General features: G+C 39.6%; 1 protein-coding gene across 1 annotated transcript; it reads right to left on the bottom strand.

Annotated features, from left to right (window-relative positions):
* Window positions 1-429: 429 nt before the first annotated feature.
* Window positions 430-8592, bottom strand: TASL (TLR adaptor interacting with endolysosomal SLC15A4). Its single transcript, XM_051608473.1, has 2 exons — window positions 8554-8592; window positions 430-1303 (listed from the first exon to the last, which is right to left on the bottom strand). The coding sequence occupies exon 2, from the start codon at window positions 1300-1302 to the stop codon at window positions 430-432; it is 873 nt and encodes a 290-aa protein (XP_051464433.1). The 5' UTR covers window position 1303; window positions 8554-8592.
* Window positions 8593-18415: the final 9823 nt, after the last annotated feature.

The following is an 18415-nucleotide window of genomic DNA, read 5'->3' as shown; positions in this document are numbered from 1 at the left end:
TCTGTGGCTCTGCCATCACTGTGCTTGTGCTTACATGCATGTAACACTTTGTTTCATGCAGAAGTAGGACAGGAGGGCAGGCTCCAGACAGAGAAAAGTTGAAATGAGATGTCAACCACATGGGAAAGAAAGTGAACACCTGAGCACCTGGAAGAGTACCATATGCTCTTAGTAATTTTTCTACAAAGCTTTTTTAATGTCTGAGGCTTATTAAAATAAGCCTTTAGGGAAAAACTAAAAAAAAAAAGAAGCAACAAATCATCTGGTCCACAATAAGGGCTGCACAGTACAGATATTTTTACTTATTTAATACATACTGGAAGTTTAATTTAAGTGGTGGATGTTAAATGCAAGCGGAAAAATGTTTCAAGAAACTAAAAAATTGACATTGCAGAACACAAAAGCTTTCTAACAGCAGACATTCAAATGCTATGCATTAGTGTGGCTGTATTGGGAAATATGCAGACTAGGTGTGCTAATTTCTGAGGATATTTTTTCACTGGCTATTTGTAAGAAGCGGCTAATGACAATGTCTTTGGCCTTGGTGGTCTCCATCTTTCTCTCCCTTGATATCTGCGCGCTGATTTGATCTACATTAGCCATGATAAGCTCCGAGGCTAGGACCTGAGTGGGGGATGCCCTGTTTGCTGTGCTATCCATGATGTACTGCTTATACAGTTCCACCAGCTTCTGTTCAAGGTAGTCATTCAGGGCTGAGTCGGAGAGGGGCTGCTGGTGGGGCACTAAGCTCGTCAGCCGCCAGCATGAAGAGTAGCCTTGGACTGGTTTGCGGCTGGTGTCACTGGAGGGGGGGACCCTCACAGACTCCATGGGGGGAGGAATCTCTGAGGACTCCAAGAAGGGACCTATGCCATTGTCACCAGTAAAATCAGTTGTGACTGAGCTAATTGGCACCACATAGTCCCCAGCTATATGCAAATCATTGTAGTTCTTGCAAATGCTTTTGCAGGAAGATGGGACCAGGTAAGTGTCTTTTCTTGTCAGCCCCTCAAAGGCATGCATAGCTGGAGATGGCTGCCCTGCAGGCACAGGGTGCTGTGTAGGCTGTAGATTATCCTTCTGCCTTCTGCTGTGCTTGCTACCTCTTGAGCAGACTGAGGAAATGCACTTGCCAGCAGATCTGCATCTCTGAAGGAGGCTTCTTCCTTGTGCTTCTTCCATGGAAGAACAATTAATGGATCTCATTTCATACACCACTTCCTCAGCTGGACTGCTGTGGAGCTCAGAGTTCAGGTCTTCACAAAGGTAGGCGATTCCATAAAGGTAGCCTTCCGACAGCATCCTTCACCAAAGGAAAGGAACCAGCAGCAGACAGGAAAACAACAAGAATAAACCATTAGTTCATTACTAACTCATTGAGTGGTGATTACACTCACAAGTCTGTCACTGGCTGCAGAGATTTTTCCAATTTGGACATGAACAAGAGTGTCTCTGTCTTTCTAGAGGACTTGAGACAATGAGTGAAGTGATCGGCTAGTCTCCCCATTGTGCTGTTAACTCAATCACATCAAAGCATATTCTGTATAAGATAATGTACGGCAAGTAAAATACATCCAACAACAAGGGAGTTGGAAATAGAGGAACAAGTGGTTTGTTGTGGTAACAGTTGCTGTAATAGCTTACACTTAAATATGTAAATTTTTGCCCTGGACTTCAGTAAGAACCCTAGGGGTTTCCCGCTTTCTCTCATATGCTTTGAAGCAACTTTTGTTGTGTGTCAGTTGTCAGCTGCCTCTGAACTATGTTGATCTGAGATTCATATTGAGAGTATAATCCCTTCTGTTCCCGACTAATCAATGACTGTATGTGTGGTTCCATTTTTATTTTAAAAATTCAGTTTATTAAATTAGCACTTTGCACTTCTGCATGACAAGTAGGATGGAATTGTCTTTAAGTTTAGACATAGAAATGTCAGTGGCAAAAGCAAAGCTTTCTGGAGGTGTTAAACACCTAAATCAAAATGAGTTAGTTGTGCCCTAGATTTGCTTATCGCTCTCCAGTTCCTATAAAAGGATCTTAAAATGACTACCCTTGATGTAGAAATCTGCATTTTACTTTTGAAGAGATGTATTTCAGTGCAATGCATAGGAAAGTGCACATTTCAGAAGTACTCTGGCTCCTCTGCTGGATTAGTCATGAGTACCAGCAGCTCTGAAATCAGTTTCCATTCCATTTCTACAAGTCAGGTTCCAACAGTCACTCTCTCCACTCTCTAAACAGTTAGCTCAGCCTCAAAAGCTGCATAGACATGTTGGTAATGAAAGACAGGACTCACTAACATTGGTTTTAAACTGGAAGAGGGTAGATTTAAGTTAGACATTAGGAATAAATTTTTTACTGTGAGAGTTGTGAGACATTGGCACAGGTTGCCTGGAGAAATTCTGGAAGCTCCCTCCCTGGAAGTGTTCAAGGCCAGGTTGAATGGGACTTTGAGCAAGTGATCTAGTGGGAGGTGTCCCTGTCCGTGTCAAGGGGGTTGCAACTAGATGATCTTTACAGTCCCTCCCAACCCAAACCATTCTATGATTCTGTTGTCTGCACATCAACAAATGTTCTGTCCAAGCTTTAGCAGCTCTACTACCACATAAATTTTCCCTAATCCACCTCTGTGTCTTTTTTTTTAACATGTCTCAAGGGGCTTATCGATGTGAAAGATGTCCTGAAGAAATTGAGTGGTGCAGCAAAAATAAAGTAAACCTTAAGTAAAAAGAAACTAAAATTTAAAAGTGTTTTTTTGTTGTTTGTTTCTATAGTACACAATTTCTTATGTGACAGAGGAACGAACAACTTGTCTTTGTTTTAATAGTGAGTACTTTTCTTCTTTTACTATTTAATCCAATTATGCCATTTTAATCCTGAACCGATACTGTCTCTGCGGATATCAACATGTGTCCCACTTATTTGACAGCTTGCTTGTCTACTTCAGAACACCCACTGTGATGAATCACCAGAATGGGAACATCTTCCCACAAACTGTGAATGAGAAAGTGGCATCTCTCTGGCATATGCTGCCCTACCCCATGCTGCTGCCGAATGCTCAACTTAGCTTTTCCAAGAGCATAAAGACTCTCACTTCTTAGTTAAGTATTTTGTGTGTCACAGTTGCTAGTGCAAAATCCTCCATTAATAATGACTGTTGGCTAAATCCTGTCTAAGTATGGATATAGACTTTATGCAGATGTTAGGAAGAAGACAGTGTAAGGAAAGACTGTCCTCAGGGGGGGCAAATGTCACTTCCACTCTATGAAGAAGGCTGGAGGGGAAATGCACTTCCTTCTGAATGAAATTTTCTGGAAATTTAACATGTCCAAACACTTACTTTGGTGACCATGGATCCTCTCTGCCGCTACCAGTTCTGTGAGATTTTCCACAGGCAGGTAACATTTAATGAAACATGATCTTCTTACACCAGAAGGGAAAAAAAAATTTGGAGCTTGGCATTCCTTGCACTATGCTGCTTTAGGTTTTAGCTGTGACCAAGGTGCCACCGCAGAAAGCTTAACCAAATGCTAGAGCTACTTGGGTAATCAACTCATACCCCTCTCTCTTCTGCTTCTGTTCCTCTCTTTCATAGTGCAAAGACTGCTCCCTTTCCCCAGTCATTCATGGCCCAGATGGCTTTACTGCAAACTCACCACAAACCATAGCTAGCATAAATCCGGAATGGTGATATGTTTATTGCTATGCTTATTTTTAATGTGAACTCTGAGAAATTAGTGGAAATAGAACATATGGCCTGTTCACTGTTCAACCAATGTACATAAAGCCCGTTGTGTTCAGGTAGCATGTGACACTTCGGTCTTTCCTAATGCCCAGATGTACGTTGTTTCTGTCATAAGGTGATACATTAGAGAAATGAAACCAGTGGTTTCATTTCTTCACACGACGTTCTACAATACTTATTTTAAGAGTTTTCTGAGCACAGAGTCTGAGACAGGAGTGGGAAAAAAAATAACTGGTAAATTCAAAAAGATTAGGTTCCCATCGTGCTCAGCAGTTGTGTGTTTTGCTGAAGGAGTTAAAAGCTTACCCTCCAAAGCTGGCAATAATCTGTCTGTTGGCAATAAAGCCGGCAATAAAGCTGTCGCAATAATCTGAATATTCCTAGCTCTGCAAGGAAATCTGACTGAAGTTCTGACAGGCAGTGTTGAGAGCCTGAATGCAAAAGAGAGGGGCATACATCTCTGGTCCTAGCACTTAATATATATACCTCTGTCAAGTAGTTATTCCATCACTACCAATGGCTGCTCACCCAATTGGGTCACCTTTAATTCTTGCATTTTACATCTGATAAGTATGACAGCTTTCATTAATGCTACTTTCTCGTACTCCTTCTCTTAATCCCCCTTCTATGCCATAGACGCACATATACACTAGAACTCCAAGTGCACATGGATTATACCTAATGTCTTTCAATATTATGGGTTTCATGCTCCTTACACTCAGATTTCACTTCCCTCTTCCTGAAAATAACTGCATGATTTTCATTGCACAAGGAAAACCTGCCCCTTTTACAATTCTGATCTGATTGCATTTTGCATTTGAGATGAAGAGATTTTTCTTTGTGTGGCTACTGTTCTGGCAATGGGAGCTGACTACATTCTGTCTGAGTGGAATCAGAGTGAGAAGACTATCTGGTTTACACTGTATTTTCTACCTGACAGAGTATCACTGTCAGATTATTTTAACAACTCATATGTCTTTCCTGTGTTTTTTGTTCAGTTCTTCAGCAGAAAAAAACCTAAAGGCAGGATGAGCAATTGAAGCCATGGGAGAATCCAGTGCTATTGCCAGTATTTTCTGAGGGACAGCAAATTTGCTGGGTTATAATGCTTGGAGAGGGTTCCAATGTTTGCATAAAGACCTCAGATTACAGTCTGAGAGCATGCAAACAGAACAGAAGTTCTTGCCTCACGATAACCAAAACGTATAAGGAAAGCCTGGGAAGTGTACACAATGAGATATGATAAATTGTGTCCTATATAAAAATCTGAGCAAAATTAAAAGTTGCTAGGGAGAACAGAAAGAACATGGTGCCAGCTGTGACCAGAGCTCAGTGGGGAAAGGGACATTCTTTCTCATTGCAAAAGGAAGGGATGGAAACTCACAGAAGAGACATGTTTGTTTTGAATGTCTGGCTTTCAGATCCCTGTGCAAAGCTCTGTATGGCACTGAAGTTTTGCTGCTGGTAATTGGAGTTTTATCATAGGGTATACCCTAAATTCTAGCTAACTTCCTAGGTGGGACTCCAGATGATGAAGCCTCTCTGTCTCAAGGGAACCCAGATCTTGTGCATCCACCTGTAGTATTTTTTCCCCATTATTAGAGATGGTTCTCCAGGCTGTGAAGATTCAGTGAGATTTGGGATTTATTTCAAGTTGCAGGACATGCATGCAAGAGTTCCCTTGGCAAGCAGGATAGGCTGGAGAGTGAGCCTGCATATGCTGCAGGAGCCATATCTCACTTTCCACTGAGGCTGGTGTGAAACAGCTCCCCGGAAGTCTCAGTGCAGCCAGCACAGGGAAATCAGTAGAGTGAAGAAGGTACTATTATGAGCTGTGCATATGGATGAATACAGCCTTTTTTTAATGCCTGAAACCCACAGATCTTTGGTATCTGAACCACATTTCATAAGGGCTATCTCCAGTGCCCAGGACTGGCATGGGTAAAGGTAACGCTTATCACACTAAAATGCATGGTGAAGTGGTTGCATCAGAAGAGAGAGCCATCTTACAGAGAGACAGGCTGGAAGCATGGGGTAGCATTAACACTACGAAATGTAACAAAGACAAGTGCAAAGCCCTGCACCTAGGACAACATAACCAAAGAGCCCAGCACAGACTAGGATTTGTGTGACTGAGGAGAAGCCTTGCTGAAAGGCACCTGGGTGGACAACAAGCTAAACATGGCTCAGCAGTGCACTGCTGCACCAGCAAAGGCAAATCAGATCCCAGGCTGCATCCTCTAGGGCACTACTAGCAGAGACAGAGACCTGATCGTCCCACTCTACTCAGCACTTTCCAGGCCACACCTGTAGCACTGTGCCCAGTTCTGGTCCCCACAATTCAAGAAAGGTGCAGACAGACTGAAGAGGGTCCAATGGAGGGTCATGAAAATTATCAGAGGGCTGGAGAACCTGCCCCGTGACCAAAGATTGAAAGCATTAAGAATCTTCTCCCTGGAGACAAGAAGGATGGGAGGGGACCTTGACACAATACTCCAGTGCTTAAATGGTAGCTACATAGAGGACCAAAGTTCTCTCTTCACAAGGGCCACATGGAGAACACAAGAAGCAATTGGCACAAGATGCATTGGGAGAGGTTTCATCAAATAAATTTTTTACGGAGCAAACAATCGACAACTGGAACAACCTCCCTACGGATGCAGTGGAGTCCCCCTCTCTGGAGGTTTTCAAGATACAATTTGACAGGGCACTAAATAATCTCATGTAGGCTCCCTTTCCCATTAAAGGTTGGAACAGGTAATCTCATGAGGTCCCTTCCAACCTGGGCTATTCTATGACTCTATAATTCTATGATAACAGTGGCTGCTGTTTGAGGTAGGAGTTGGCCTACTTTGCCCATGGCAAAAAGAAGAGGACTACCTAAGTAGTGCTTTTCCACAAGCATCCAAACACTACCTGCTGTATCTAGAACTTCCCCTTGCAGCTACTGCTGCAATGGAAGACCTGGGACTTATGGGACTGTGCTGTGAGGCTCCTTCAGCAGTAGTCATGAGATAAACCCTTCTTATCCCCTCCCCACAGCTCTCTTAGCACTGATCTTCTAGTCTTTCCACAGAAGAAAAAAAACCCTGCTCATCTTCTTTATTGACATGTCAACAGGTCAAAAGATGCAGGAAAGCCAGGAGTACCTCTCCCACGGAAGAATTACGAACTGTCTTGGGGGAACAAGTATAGGAGTTTTGAGAGGATGATAATAATACTTTTCATTTCAAGAGTATAAAGGAATCTCCTTGAGGAACAGGCTGAAGAAAGAATGAGAGAAGAGACATCTTCTCCAGGAACAAAATATACTTTCTATGTGTATTGTAATATTCTTGTTATACAAGTGTCTACCCATTTTTAAACATGCCAAATGGATGTGGGTGAGCTTCAGAAGCAGCTGGCTTCTTTAATTTACTTTTATCATTTAGATAAAAGTTCATTCTTAATGTATGTTTGAGTGTTGTTGTATCTTTAAGTGGAGTTTAGGGGAACAGGCTTCCATAAAAATACAATGAAAACTGTATGTGGGTAAATACAGCTTCTTAAGCTCTGAATCATCCCATCAAAGAGTGTTTTATCAGTTCAAGTTCCTTGAAACTTTACACAGAGCATGTCTGGTTCATAATTTTCCACACTTTTCTTAATCACCTATATCCATATAGAGTTGCTTTAAGACACCATCAATCTGTTTTGAAAGTATTTTACATCTCATATCCACAGCTGCGAGAAGAACATGAAATGTGAGGCAGAAAAGGAGATTACGTGACTACATGATATTTCTATGCTATGCTTTTCTGTCTTTTTGGTGTGGAAATAATTTAATGTTTCTGGATTTCTGTATTTTTTAATGATACATTTTTTATGACTCACCTATTTGGAATTAAATATTTTGTATAAAAGCAGTTGAAGTATTGGGGAAATAAGCTCATGTGTGCTCTTATAGAAGAGAATACATTTTCTAGAAGTGGAAAGAATAAATGGTAAAGCAAGAAATACAGAAACAGCTGAAGGGGTTTCCCAGGAGGAGTGAGGGAAATGGTGCTCTAACAAGCATTGAAACATTAGTCAAATTTGCTGTAGAGTACAAAAAGAGGGAGGGTGCATGCTCTGTGTGCACACCCATGTCAAGCCATGAGTTTGCAGCAAACCAGGAAATTCTCTGTGAATCTAGAAAATACAATGATAAAGCTTCTTTATACTTTTTAACATAATCTTGTTTTTAGAAAAGTCTCGGGGTTTTTTTCCTATTACCTTTTGTAGGTTTTTTGTTCGTTTGTTTGTTTTGTTGTGTGTTTTGTGGGGTTTTTTTAATATGATGCTCATGTTTATCTATTATGGTGCCTATTTTTCTTTCTAATCTGCAGAGTGCTCCACTTCACATACATCATTTAGATAGTGCACTACTAACATTCACAGAAAGATCAATAAAAATACAATAATTCTGATAAAAGCAACACACCCTTTAAAAATATTCTGAAAAACATTTTTTTAGTATGATTTTATGAAAAACTTCAGCAATATCAGAGGAACAACTTTTTTTGCATTTTGAAGTTGCATTGCAGTCACAGTTAGTCATGGTTGCAAAGATGGCACTTTTGAAAGGTTCTCATCATTTCTTAAGGCAGCAGAAACTGCAGGTGTACAATGACAAACTCTGCAAACACATACATGTTCAAAACAGAGAAAGTGCATCTTCATTTTACCAGCTACCAGCTGTGATCCCACACAAACAGAACAAAGCCACTTTGGTAAGTGAGAGCAACATTTTAATACATTTATATAACACAGTATATTTTAGTTCTTACCTTCAAAGATACAGCAGCTGACCAGGTACTGAAAATTTGTTGCCTTCTAACCAGTTTAAAGCTCCCCGTGAATCTGTTCTTCCCCAAAATGCAATGTTCTGTTTTTATTTCCTTTTTAAATACAGTTCTAAGATGACATATATTGCATTTTTAATCCTCTAAGACAGAAGTATAGAAAGAAAGTCCCTTAGGAGATGAAGCGGTTTTAAAACTGACTGAACTGCAACATGCTGAACTTGCTTCCTCTTTTATGTCCAAATGAAACTTTGTTGTGAAACTTCATACCATTAAAATAGCTCATTGCAACACGCTCAGTCCAGCCAGATGGACTTCTCTTTATTAACTGTTATAACAAAAAAACCCAAAACCCAACACCTAGTGATCTGAACAGCCAGAACAATCTTAGAGAAACTGCTCACTTGTTGGCAACTGACAGTATACCTGATTTCAATCACCACCTATTGTTCGCTTTTTAATTGACCCAGTAAGTTCAGCTGGTTTATCAAGTTTGGATTGGTATCTGTAAAATCTGTCATAAAGAAAGTTAGACTCAAGGAGCACTCTGTACCTCAGTGCCTGCCATTCCCAAGGCAGGCAGTTTGTCTCAGTGGGGCAATGTATGAAAATACCTTGGGCAAGTGGCAGCTCACCCTCCAAGCTTGAGGTGAATGGACAGTGAATAAGGCTTTGAAACTGGTGCTGGAGCATTCCTTAAAGAAGAGAAGACAAATACTCTTTGAAGGATGTAACTGGACTGTTCAAATTGATCCAAATAGGATGTACAGAATTTGCTTTAAAAGGCATCATCAGGCATCAATACATTGCAATAATAAGATACATTTATTCTAATTCTCAGTGTATTTTAACTTCCTTCTTGAGGACCTCTTTTTTCTTTTTTCAGAAATGCCAGCTTTGCCGGTCAGATGATGTCTTGTAGCATGATGCTTCTATCAACATAATTTTGCTAAACATTTGCTGTGATTTGATGTATGATCAGGACTAGTGTCCAAAGTGTTCTTAGTCATAGGCATGGAAAAAAGTGCACACCAATCTGGCCCTACACACATATCCCTAGATAATTAATCCAATAGTTTAATCAAATAATATTGTACCAAATCATATGCTGTGCTAGCATCAACAGCATGTAAAAAGCACAAAAACTGGACAAAATTGGCAGTTTAATACACATCTCAACAGATCTTTGCTATAAAATTGCTCCCTGCAGAAACAAAGCTACTGTAGCAACAATCCCATCTCTCATGCTTGACATTAACATTAATATTTACTTAAGCTTTTTTCTTTTTTTTTTTCCTCTGATCTTTCATCAGTATAATGGACCAATCTCAGGCCTTGTCAAATTCATAATGGTCCAATACTTTTTTGTTTATGTTTCCATATCTGGTTGAAATAGTATTATGTGGAGCAAGAAATAAGTCACTAGGAAGTGTTACCTTTTCTGTAGATCCAGAGAAGTCTAAATACACAGGAGTTCTAGTTTAACTACTGGGGAAGCAACTTTCATAATATAAAAAATCATTTCTGTAAAGGTCTTCAGAGAGTTTTCAAAATATGTTTCAAATCCTCTAAATACCTTTAAAAAACAGCAAGTTACAAACAGGGAGGTTTTTGAAAGTAAGAAGTACTTCCACAGTCAGAAAAATGCAGCTATCCAGAACCACTGAAAAAGCAATCTGCTTTAATAGAGATACCTCAATATGGATTTAAGACTTACCTTCAGACATCCAGATTTTGAAAAAATAAGTGGCCTTTTTTTTCCCCAGTTATACACTTGTAATATTTTTAGTGCTCTAGAGGAAGTAAGACACTGTCTGTATTTCTGCACAGCAGCTATATGTTCCTGTGGAAGGGAGATGTAGAACTGTTGTTTCTTGTCATATAAATTGTACATTCACATCCTCACAGTCTAGGCTTTGGGTACACTTGTTTATTCTAGAAATGTTCTCTACATTCACTCATGACCTTGGAAGCATTATCCTCAGCTAAGAAGCATCTTCCTATATGAACTTTTACATTGCAGCTTACCAAGTGCTCTGAGCTGAATCAGTTGGGAGACTGATTTTACCTCAGGGCACCTGACCCCTTTCATAAAGATCCCTGCATGTGCTGTGTATCCCAAACCCAGTGGAATAGGTATAAGAAGAAAGGGAAAGCTTCAGTAGCTAAGGGAGTCATTTAGTCAGCCTCTTCATCTGTAAATGTAGCTCAGAGTGTCTGAGGCGATGCCAAACTACTGCTGTATACTTTTGTGTGTGCGTGTACTTTGCTATGGCAAGTCTGATGCATCAAGAATTTTTTATCCCCACTCCAAAAAAAGAAAAACATTTCAAGTAAGTTGCAGTTCCCTGTTTCCTTCTTTACCACATCACTTCTTCTCCGAAGGAGTTTTCTCTAGGAAATTGCATTCATTTTGACCATATGTATATCTATCTTAGCTTTTTAATTCAGTTCAAGAATCTATTTCCAAACCAAATCTGCGAGTTGCATGCCCTCACTGTGCTTTGGTTTGCCTCTTGAAGCTCACAAAGTAGATTCCTTCCAGATGAAAGCCAGCAGGACACACACCAGGACCATACTTGAAATTTGCTGTGGGCAAGTTTCCTCAAGGTCTTTCATGGGACCACAGTAGAGCTAGTCCAAAATAACCTCCCAGAACATACATACCATGGAGGCAGGGTTTCAGCACCCACTGTTTCACTGCCCATATCTTCTCTGAACATGAGGTGCTGTTGGTTGATGTAAGCAGAACAGGAAAATACTGTGAAGGAACACATTTATAGGGTAGTACTAAACAGTTTATAATTTCTATGCCAAGTAACCCTTGCCCACTGATTTAATTCAGCCAGTGTGTCTCAATATATTGTAACTGATAACACTACACTGCCATAAACATGAGAAGGCTGAAGTTCCTTCTACATAGCTACAGGTTCCACCACAGAGGTTAAGTATGAATAAATCTCTTCTGAGTCTGAGCCTGTTTTGTCAAACAGTGCAAAGGCAGAAGCCTGTCACTTGTAGGTTAAATTTTTGTATTCTACAAATTATAAATTGAGAGTCTTTGATAGGACTGATATTCCATAGCTTTTTTCTTAAAATTAGTAATAGGAATAAATGCAGAAAATAAATCAGTTTTCCTGTGCATATATTCAAGCAGGTATGTACACAGCAAGCTCTGTCAGGTTATCAAACGATTTAAGCTCTATCCCCATTTGATATGTCTGTACCAGTAACTAGGAATTTTGAAATTCAGAAGGTTAAAGACAACACCTTAAGATTATCACCTAATTTATAATTACTTTGTGCAATATGACAAAGGGGATACTTTGGATCCTTTTTGTCCTTGGAAGGGAAGAGATTATGGGAAGGAGATAAGCATGTTATCCAGTACTTCATCATAAATAACAGTCATGAATCATTTATGCTCCTTACAGCAACAAAACCAGTTCTATTTCAAGCTTTTTCAGTATACCACACTTGATTAGAGCAGTTAAACACTATAACACCACTATAATAAATAATTTTTATAAAACGTGAGTCTTTAAACAATGAAGAAGCATCTATTGTACATTTTTCTTTCCTCTTGCTTCATGGCTGTTAGTAGAAAATAGATCAATATAATTTTCTAGGTAAATGTGAGGATTCCCATCTTCCAAATGCATGCCAGGCAAGTTTGGTTTTGAGATATCTCAAGCTGAAGAGAGTCTCTTGAATTAATTACTCCAGCCCTCGTTATGTGGAAGAAAGGTGGCTATGACATTGCTCTCCTCTTGGCTGCATGCTTCCAAGGAAGAAAAAAGGGCATGGATGCAGAGAGAACCTTGCTGCTCTGGAAAAGGCAGGGAAGTTTTTGTTCCCACCTGTATTTACCATTTCCAGTTGCCCATGGCCAGCAACTGCCCAAGCAGCACTGAGGAAAGTCTGGCTGTGCTCGAGGCCCAGAGCCTTACCTCCAGGAACATGAGTCAAGGACCACAGCACCACCCACATGGCTAAACAGATCCATTTTTGCACCCAGAGTTTGAAACTTCAAAATGAAATAGTCATTTCATCATACAAATGACCACTAAATCTTGTCTTTATCTACAGAGCTAAAGGCCATAAATTTCCTGACTTCTCATTGTATTATAATATGCTTTTTGTACTTCAAGTGACAAGGTAATAGGGAACATTTGCTGTTTTACATGTTCCTAGTCAATAATTCTTTTGTTAAATTTCATTTTGCTTTTGTGGCTCACGTAAGTATTTTAGTTATATCCAGTCGTCTCTATAGGTTCAATTTTTGTGAAAATCAAGGGAAAAAAGCAAGACCTTTGATATGAGAAAATTATAAGTGAGACCGTTGCACCCTCCAATAAAATTGTCAGGGCCAAAGGCAGTTTTCTGTGAGAAAAACAGCAGTATTTGATGTGGCATATTGAAGTTTTTCTACCTTAGCTTCCCAGCATTAGTCTTGTCTAGTAATGAACAGCCAGCTAATGAAGTCTTTTCAGTTTTGTGTTCTTTTCTCCTCTCACTAATTTACATGAACTAGGTCTAGACTGGTCTTGTCACAGTTCAGGAGTCTTTCCCTTCATAGTATCATTTTGGTTGGAAAAGACCTTTAAGATCATCAAGTCCAATCTATAACCCTGCACTGCCAAGTCCACCACTAAGCCATGTCCTTAAGCACCACATCTACACATCTTTTAAATACCTCCAGAGATGGTGACAAAACCACTTCCCTGGGCAGCCTGTTCCAGTGCCTGAAAACCCTTTCAGTGAAGAATTTTTTTCCTAATATCCAATCTAAACCTTCCCTCGCACAACTTGAGCTCATTTCCTCTTGTCCTATCACTTGTTACTCGGGAGAAGGGACCACCTCACTAGAACTTCCTTTCAGGTAGTTGTAGAGAACAATAAGGTTTCCCCTCAGCCTGCTCTTCTCCAAGCTAAACAAACTCAGTTGCCTCAGCTCCTCCTCTTCAGAACCTTCACTAGCTTTGTTGCCCTTCTTTGGACATGCTCCAGCAACTCAGTGCCCTTCTTGTAGTGAGGGGTCCCAAATGAACACAGTGCAGCCTCAACGGACAATCACCTCTCTAGTCCTGGTGGCCACATCATTTCTGATACAAGCCAGAATGCTGTTGGCCTTCTTGGCCACCTGGGTACACTGCTGGCTCATATTCAACCAGCTGTTGGCCGGCATCCCTGTGTCCTTTTCCTCTGGGAAGCTTTCCAGCCACTCTTCCCCAAGCCTGTAGCATTGCATGGGGTTACTGTGACCCAAAATTCAACCCCTCTGCATTCATAGCCCTGTATTTACATTTAGTGGTCAAACTGTTCTGCACATATTTTTTTTAATGAAGCTCAAAAATAACACTACACCAATGTATTCTGAATAAAGTATCTTACTGTAAAAGTGATCCCATGGATGGCAGAGAGTATATTGTGGTTTCTGTGCATAACTACATAAGGGCGCATCACCATAAAATTAGTTACTTAGTCTGCAGTGCATGAATCGCAAGTGGCCTGTAAAGCATCAGAAGCTAGTGTACTGGGCAGGCTGCCCTCTTTCCATTGTCAATGTCTGGCCAAAATCCAAAACTTCTTTTTTCCTTTTTTTTTTTCTTTTTTTTTCTTTTTTTTTTAACTAGTAGCATTCTAACTTAGAAATTAGTTTAAACAAAAAAATTCTAAATGCTACCTACTTTTTTACACCCCTGCCCTCAAATAATAATAAAGATAAAAGGTGGTCTGCTTTCTTCCAGTTCTAGTTTTGTTTAGTGGTTTTCATACCTTGAAAACTTGTTTAAATTCTTGAAACTCATATAAATCATTTCAGCAAACAATGTGAAAAAAATTCTTAGTTATTATTTTTGATCTGTAAATCCCATTATGCACAGCAAACAGGAGTTATCAAAATCAGTATTTCAGGTGGAAAACAAATAAAGCAGCCATCCCAGATCCTGCTGCAGGAATCCCACAGGGATGTTATAGTGCATTCTTTGCTTCACAAGTCTGAAATGGTTGCTTACATATGCCCACTTAATTAAGTAGCAGCTAATTACAACCTTCGTACCCGATGAAAAGGCACATCATTGAAGTAAAGACAAAGGTAGCCAGTAGATCTGGGAGGAAATATTTGCACTGCTTGGAACATAATTTCACCTTTTATTGTTGGAGCCTTTTGTACAGGTGCAGTGTCTAGAGTAGAAACTGCAGCAGCCCACACCACCACCTAAGAAGTCAGCAGAGCCTGAAGTTGTTTTATCAACCTTTCCAGAGCAGGGCATAGCCTATCTTTCCTTCCCTTGGCTTTCTTCCTCCAATAACCTTTTTGTGCTTTTTTGCCTCTGGATGAGCTACACATTCCCTTCTCAGCAGCTCTCCATATTTAATAAGCTCTAAACCTCAGCAAATTCAGGCTCACAAGAGGAGGAGCTTGTTGTTTCACCTGTCTGCATCTTGAGGACAAGAAAGGCTATCCATCTCTGTGGGACTAGCTCAGCACATTACTTGCAGTTTTCTTTCTGGCTTTCTGTCAAATTCCCACTGTGGCTGGACAGAGGCTCTCTGGGATCAGCCAGGATTTTCTGTGCAATTCCAAAGGAGGAACTAGTTAATTATACTATAAAAGTTGCAAATGCTATTTCGAAAGGCAACACAGATTGGCTGAAACACTGTCTACCTGTATAAAATCCTGTCATATGATACATACTCTTAATTCCAATAGTTGCATTGAGTCTTTGTTAAAAATAAATCATGCGTCACGCTGCTAATGTACTTCTTGGTTCAGTGACAACTAGTCACTAGTGGTGAGGCTTTGAGATCAGGCAAAGAGCTTTTAACTGGAAAACAGGATTGAGCAACAAATTGGTTTTTTCTTCTTTTCTAGTTTTTTGCTATACCTCAGTGTAACATAATAAAATCTAAGGCAGGCTACTAAGAAGGGATTTTTTTTTTTTTAATATTCTATCAAAATAACACAAGAAATTGCAGAAACTTGAGAGATATTACAGAGGTGTGGCTACATTAGGTATATTGGCACACATCTGTAATTCCTAAGCAGAGCTACCCAGTGCTAATTGGCTGAATTTCATGTATCTTTTTCTTGAGTGCTGGTTCTTACTTTGACTCTGATGTCCATATCCTTTCTTATTGTTTCATCTTTCCAGCAACTAACGTTTTCAGCTATCTCAAATTCTCTGCCAGTAACATTCAATTGAAAATTGTGTTTGAATTCTGACACTGTCTTCAGGAGGTTTATAGTGGAGATGATCAGTGAAATCTGGAAGCAGCAACAGAAAAAGCAGCTGATCCACTGAGTACTTTTAACAACATAATTATAGAAAAGTCTCCTGCACTTTGGTCCATACAAACCAGATGCCAGCAAACCACTGCTTGTGGTTTTGTTTGAGCTAGGTATTCCTGGGCAACCATGCCATGAACAAACAAAACAAGGAAAAGCAGCAAATGTCACAGGCTGGAAAGACGTGGAAAAATTTTAAGTTCCATGTGCTAACAAAGAAACAATGTTCATCACAGTGCTGCTGAAGCAATATCCAGGGGCATGAGAACTGGCAAAGGGGGTAAGAAGGAGGAATGGTGCCATGGACAGGCTTCTGAAAAGCAGATGGAAAGCTAAGGGTTATTGAGTCATTTTTTTTTAAAAAAAGATGGTGGCTGCTAAGGGGCAGGAAAACATTAAATCAAGCAATTATACAGAGAACCAAGGAAACTTTACCAGCTGGAGATTGAAACTGATTTTGCAAAGAAAAATTATTTTAAAAGGTTATTTAGTTACAAAAATAAGAAAAAAAAAAAACAATTTAAGGGAAATGGATCCAGTGTGGTTTCTGAAAATAACAAATATATTTGCTTTAAGATAGACCTCAGTGAATGAAAAGGGTATGTTTCATGTGGTGCTTGGAGGATTTACTGAAGATATATATACACTTTCAGGCAAACTGGAACAGAAACAATACAAAGATTTAAGAATAAGGTAGAACACTTTAAATTAAAAGATTTAAATTATTAACCACCAGTGTGTCTTTGCAGAAAGAAGGCCACTGTCATCTTGTGCTGCATTAGGCAAAGCACTGACAGTAGATGGAGCCAATCCTTTCCCTGTGCTTACCTCTGGTGAGATATATCTGGAGTGCTGGGTCCAGTGCTGGCCTCCCCACTATGAGACATGGACATACTGAAGACAGTCCAGCACAGGGCCACAAAGGTAATAAAGGGACTGGAGTACCTGACATAAGAGGAAAGGCGGAGAAAGCTACGACTGCTCAGCATAGAGAAGGCTCAGGGGGGTTTATCCATGTGCTTAAATACCTGGTGGGGTAGTAAAGACAACAGAGCTAGACATTTCTGAGTGGTGCCCAGTGACAGGACAAGAGGTAATGGACACACAGTGAAATACAAATGTAATGTAAACACAACACACTTTTTTACTGTGAACCTGGTCCAACACAGGAACAGGTTGCTCAAAGAAGCTGTGGAATTCTCCATCCTTGAAGACACTCAAAACCCAACTGGAAACACCTCTGAGCAACCTCCTCTCAGTGAGTCTGGCCTGAGCAGATGTTTGGACCAGATGATCTTCACAGGTGCTGTCCTGCCTAAGCTGGTCTGTGATTCTAAACTGGAAAGAGGTAGAAAATACGATATTTGGTACAAAAAACCCAAATATTTCTCTGTGAATGTTTGTTTCTACTGCAATATAAAATAACAATGATTTATGAAAACATATCAATACAATACCATACAATACAATACATGAATGTGTGTGGCTGTAACCAGAATGACACAAGAGATAAAAACTGGATATGAAACTAGACAAAGAGGTAACAGGATAACCACAAAGGAGAAGAATGGAGATTAAAGCTGAAGAAAGATTTTTTTCCTCAACGAAACACTTGATTGCCAACACTGCCAATATCCTCTTGGTTTCTGACTGAGATCTGTAAATATTATGTAACTAGTTTTCTCAACATGTAAAATCACTTAAGAGCAAGTATTAGTTTACGTAACACTTTCGGGAAAACAAGACAATCTCATGGGTTTAGTTACACAAAAGGGAAACAAATTCAAGTGATTTCAGCAAAACTGGAAACTAAGATGGCTAAACAAAGGTGGCAGCCACACAAGAAGTAACTACATTTCTATAGTAGAAGACATTACTGGAACAAGTTTGAATGCTAGCATCAAGACTACCAAAAGAGCAGAGAAAATTCTCAAATCATCAAGAGGTAGGAAACTTAGAATTCAAGACAATATGGATGACACAGGTTTTTGTTTGTTTCTTTGTTTTAAAAAAGCAATTAAGAAATGACGAAAAGTAGGAATAGCACCTACTATACTGAAAAGTTTCATTCCTAAGTCAGTATAGGGAATATTTGTAACTCTCTGGGCATACTAGAAATGTTGAAAAGGCCTGTGTGTCTAGCAGATTTCATTATATTATGTTTCCTTCCTTCCCTTCCCTTCCCTTCCCTTCCCTAATTTGTTTTCTGCTAGGTAGTTCACATCTTTAATGAATTGGTAAAGATATTTGTTAGGAAAAGAACTACATAAATCATGACAAATTTGAGACATTTGGTATTTGTGCCATTTATAATTTTTTTGTCTCGTAACATACCAAGCTACACAAACGTAATTACTTACAGCACAGAAATTGTGACTTAAAAATTACAGTGACCCCACAGGCAGCTGTATCATCATCAAACTGAGAAGCCATTCATGCTAGGGAAACCCAGGTAAAATAAAATAGAATAAAATAAAAGTTTGTAAAATAATTATACACACCCAGATGTCATGACAAGACAAGGAGCACTTAGCATCAAAGCATTAACTCACATTC

Source organism: Apus apus, chromosome 1 (genome assembly GCF_020740795.1).
Source record: "Apus apus isolate bApuApu2 chromosome 1, bApuApu2.pri.cur, whole genome shotgun sequence".
Lineage (NCBI taxonomy): Eukaryota > Metazoa > Chordata > Aves > Apodiformes > Apodidae > Apus > Apus apus.
The sequence above is the reverse complement of the archived record's forward strand: the minus strand, read 5'-3'. Positions and strand labels throughout refer to the sequence as shown.

What these genes read in the sequence shown, in the direction of transcription:
- TASL (XM_051608473.1), bottom strand. Translation starts at nt 1,302, where the DNA reads ATGCTGTCGGAAGGCTACCTTTATGGAATCGCCTACCTTTGTGAAGAC.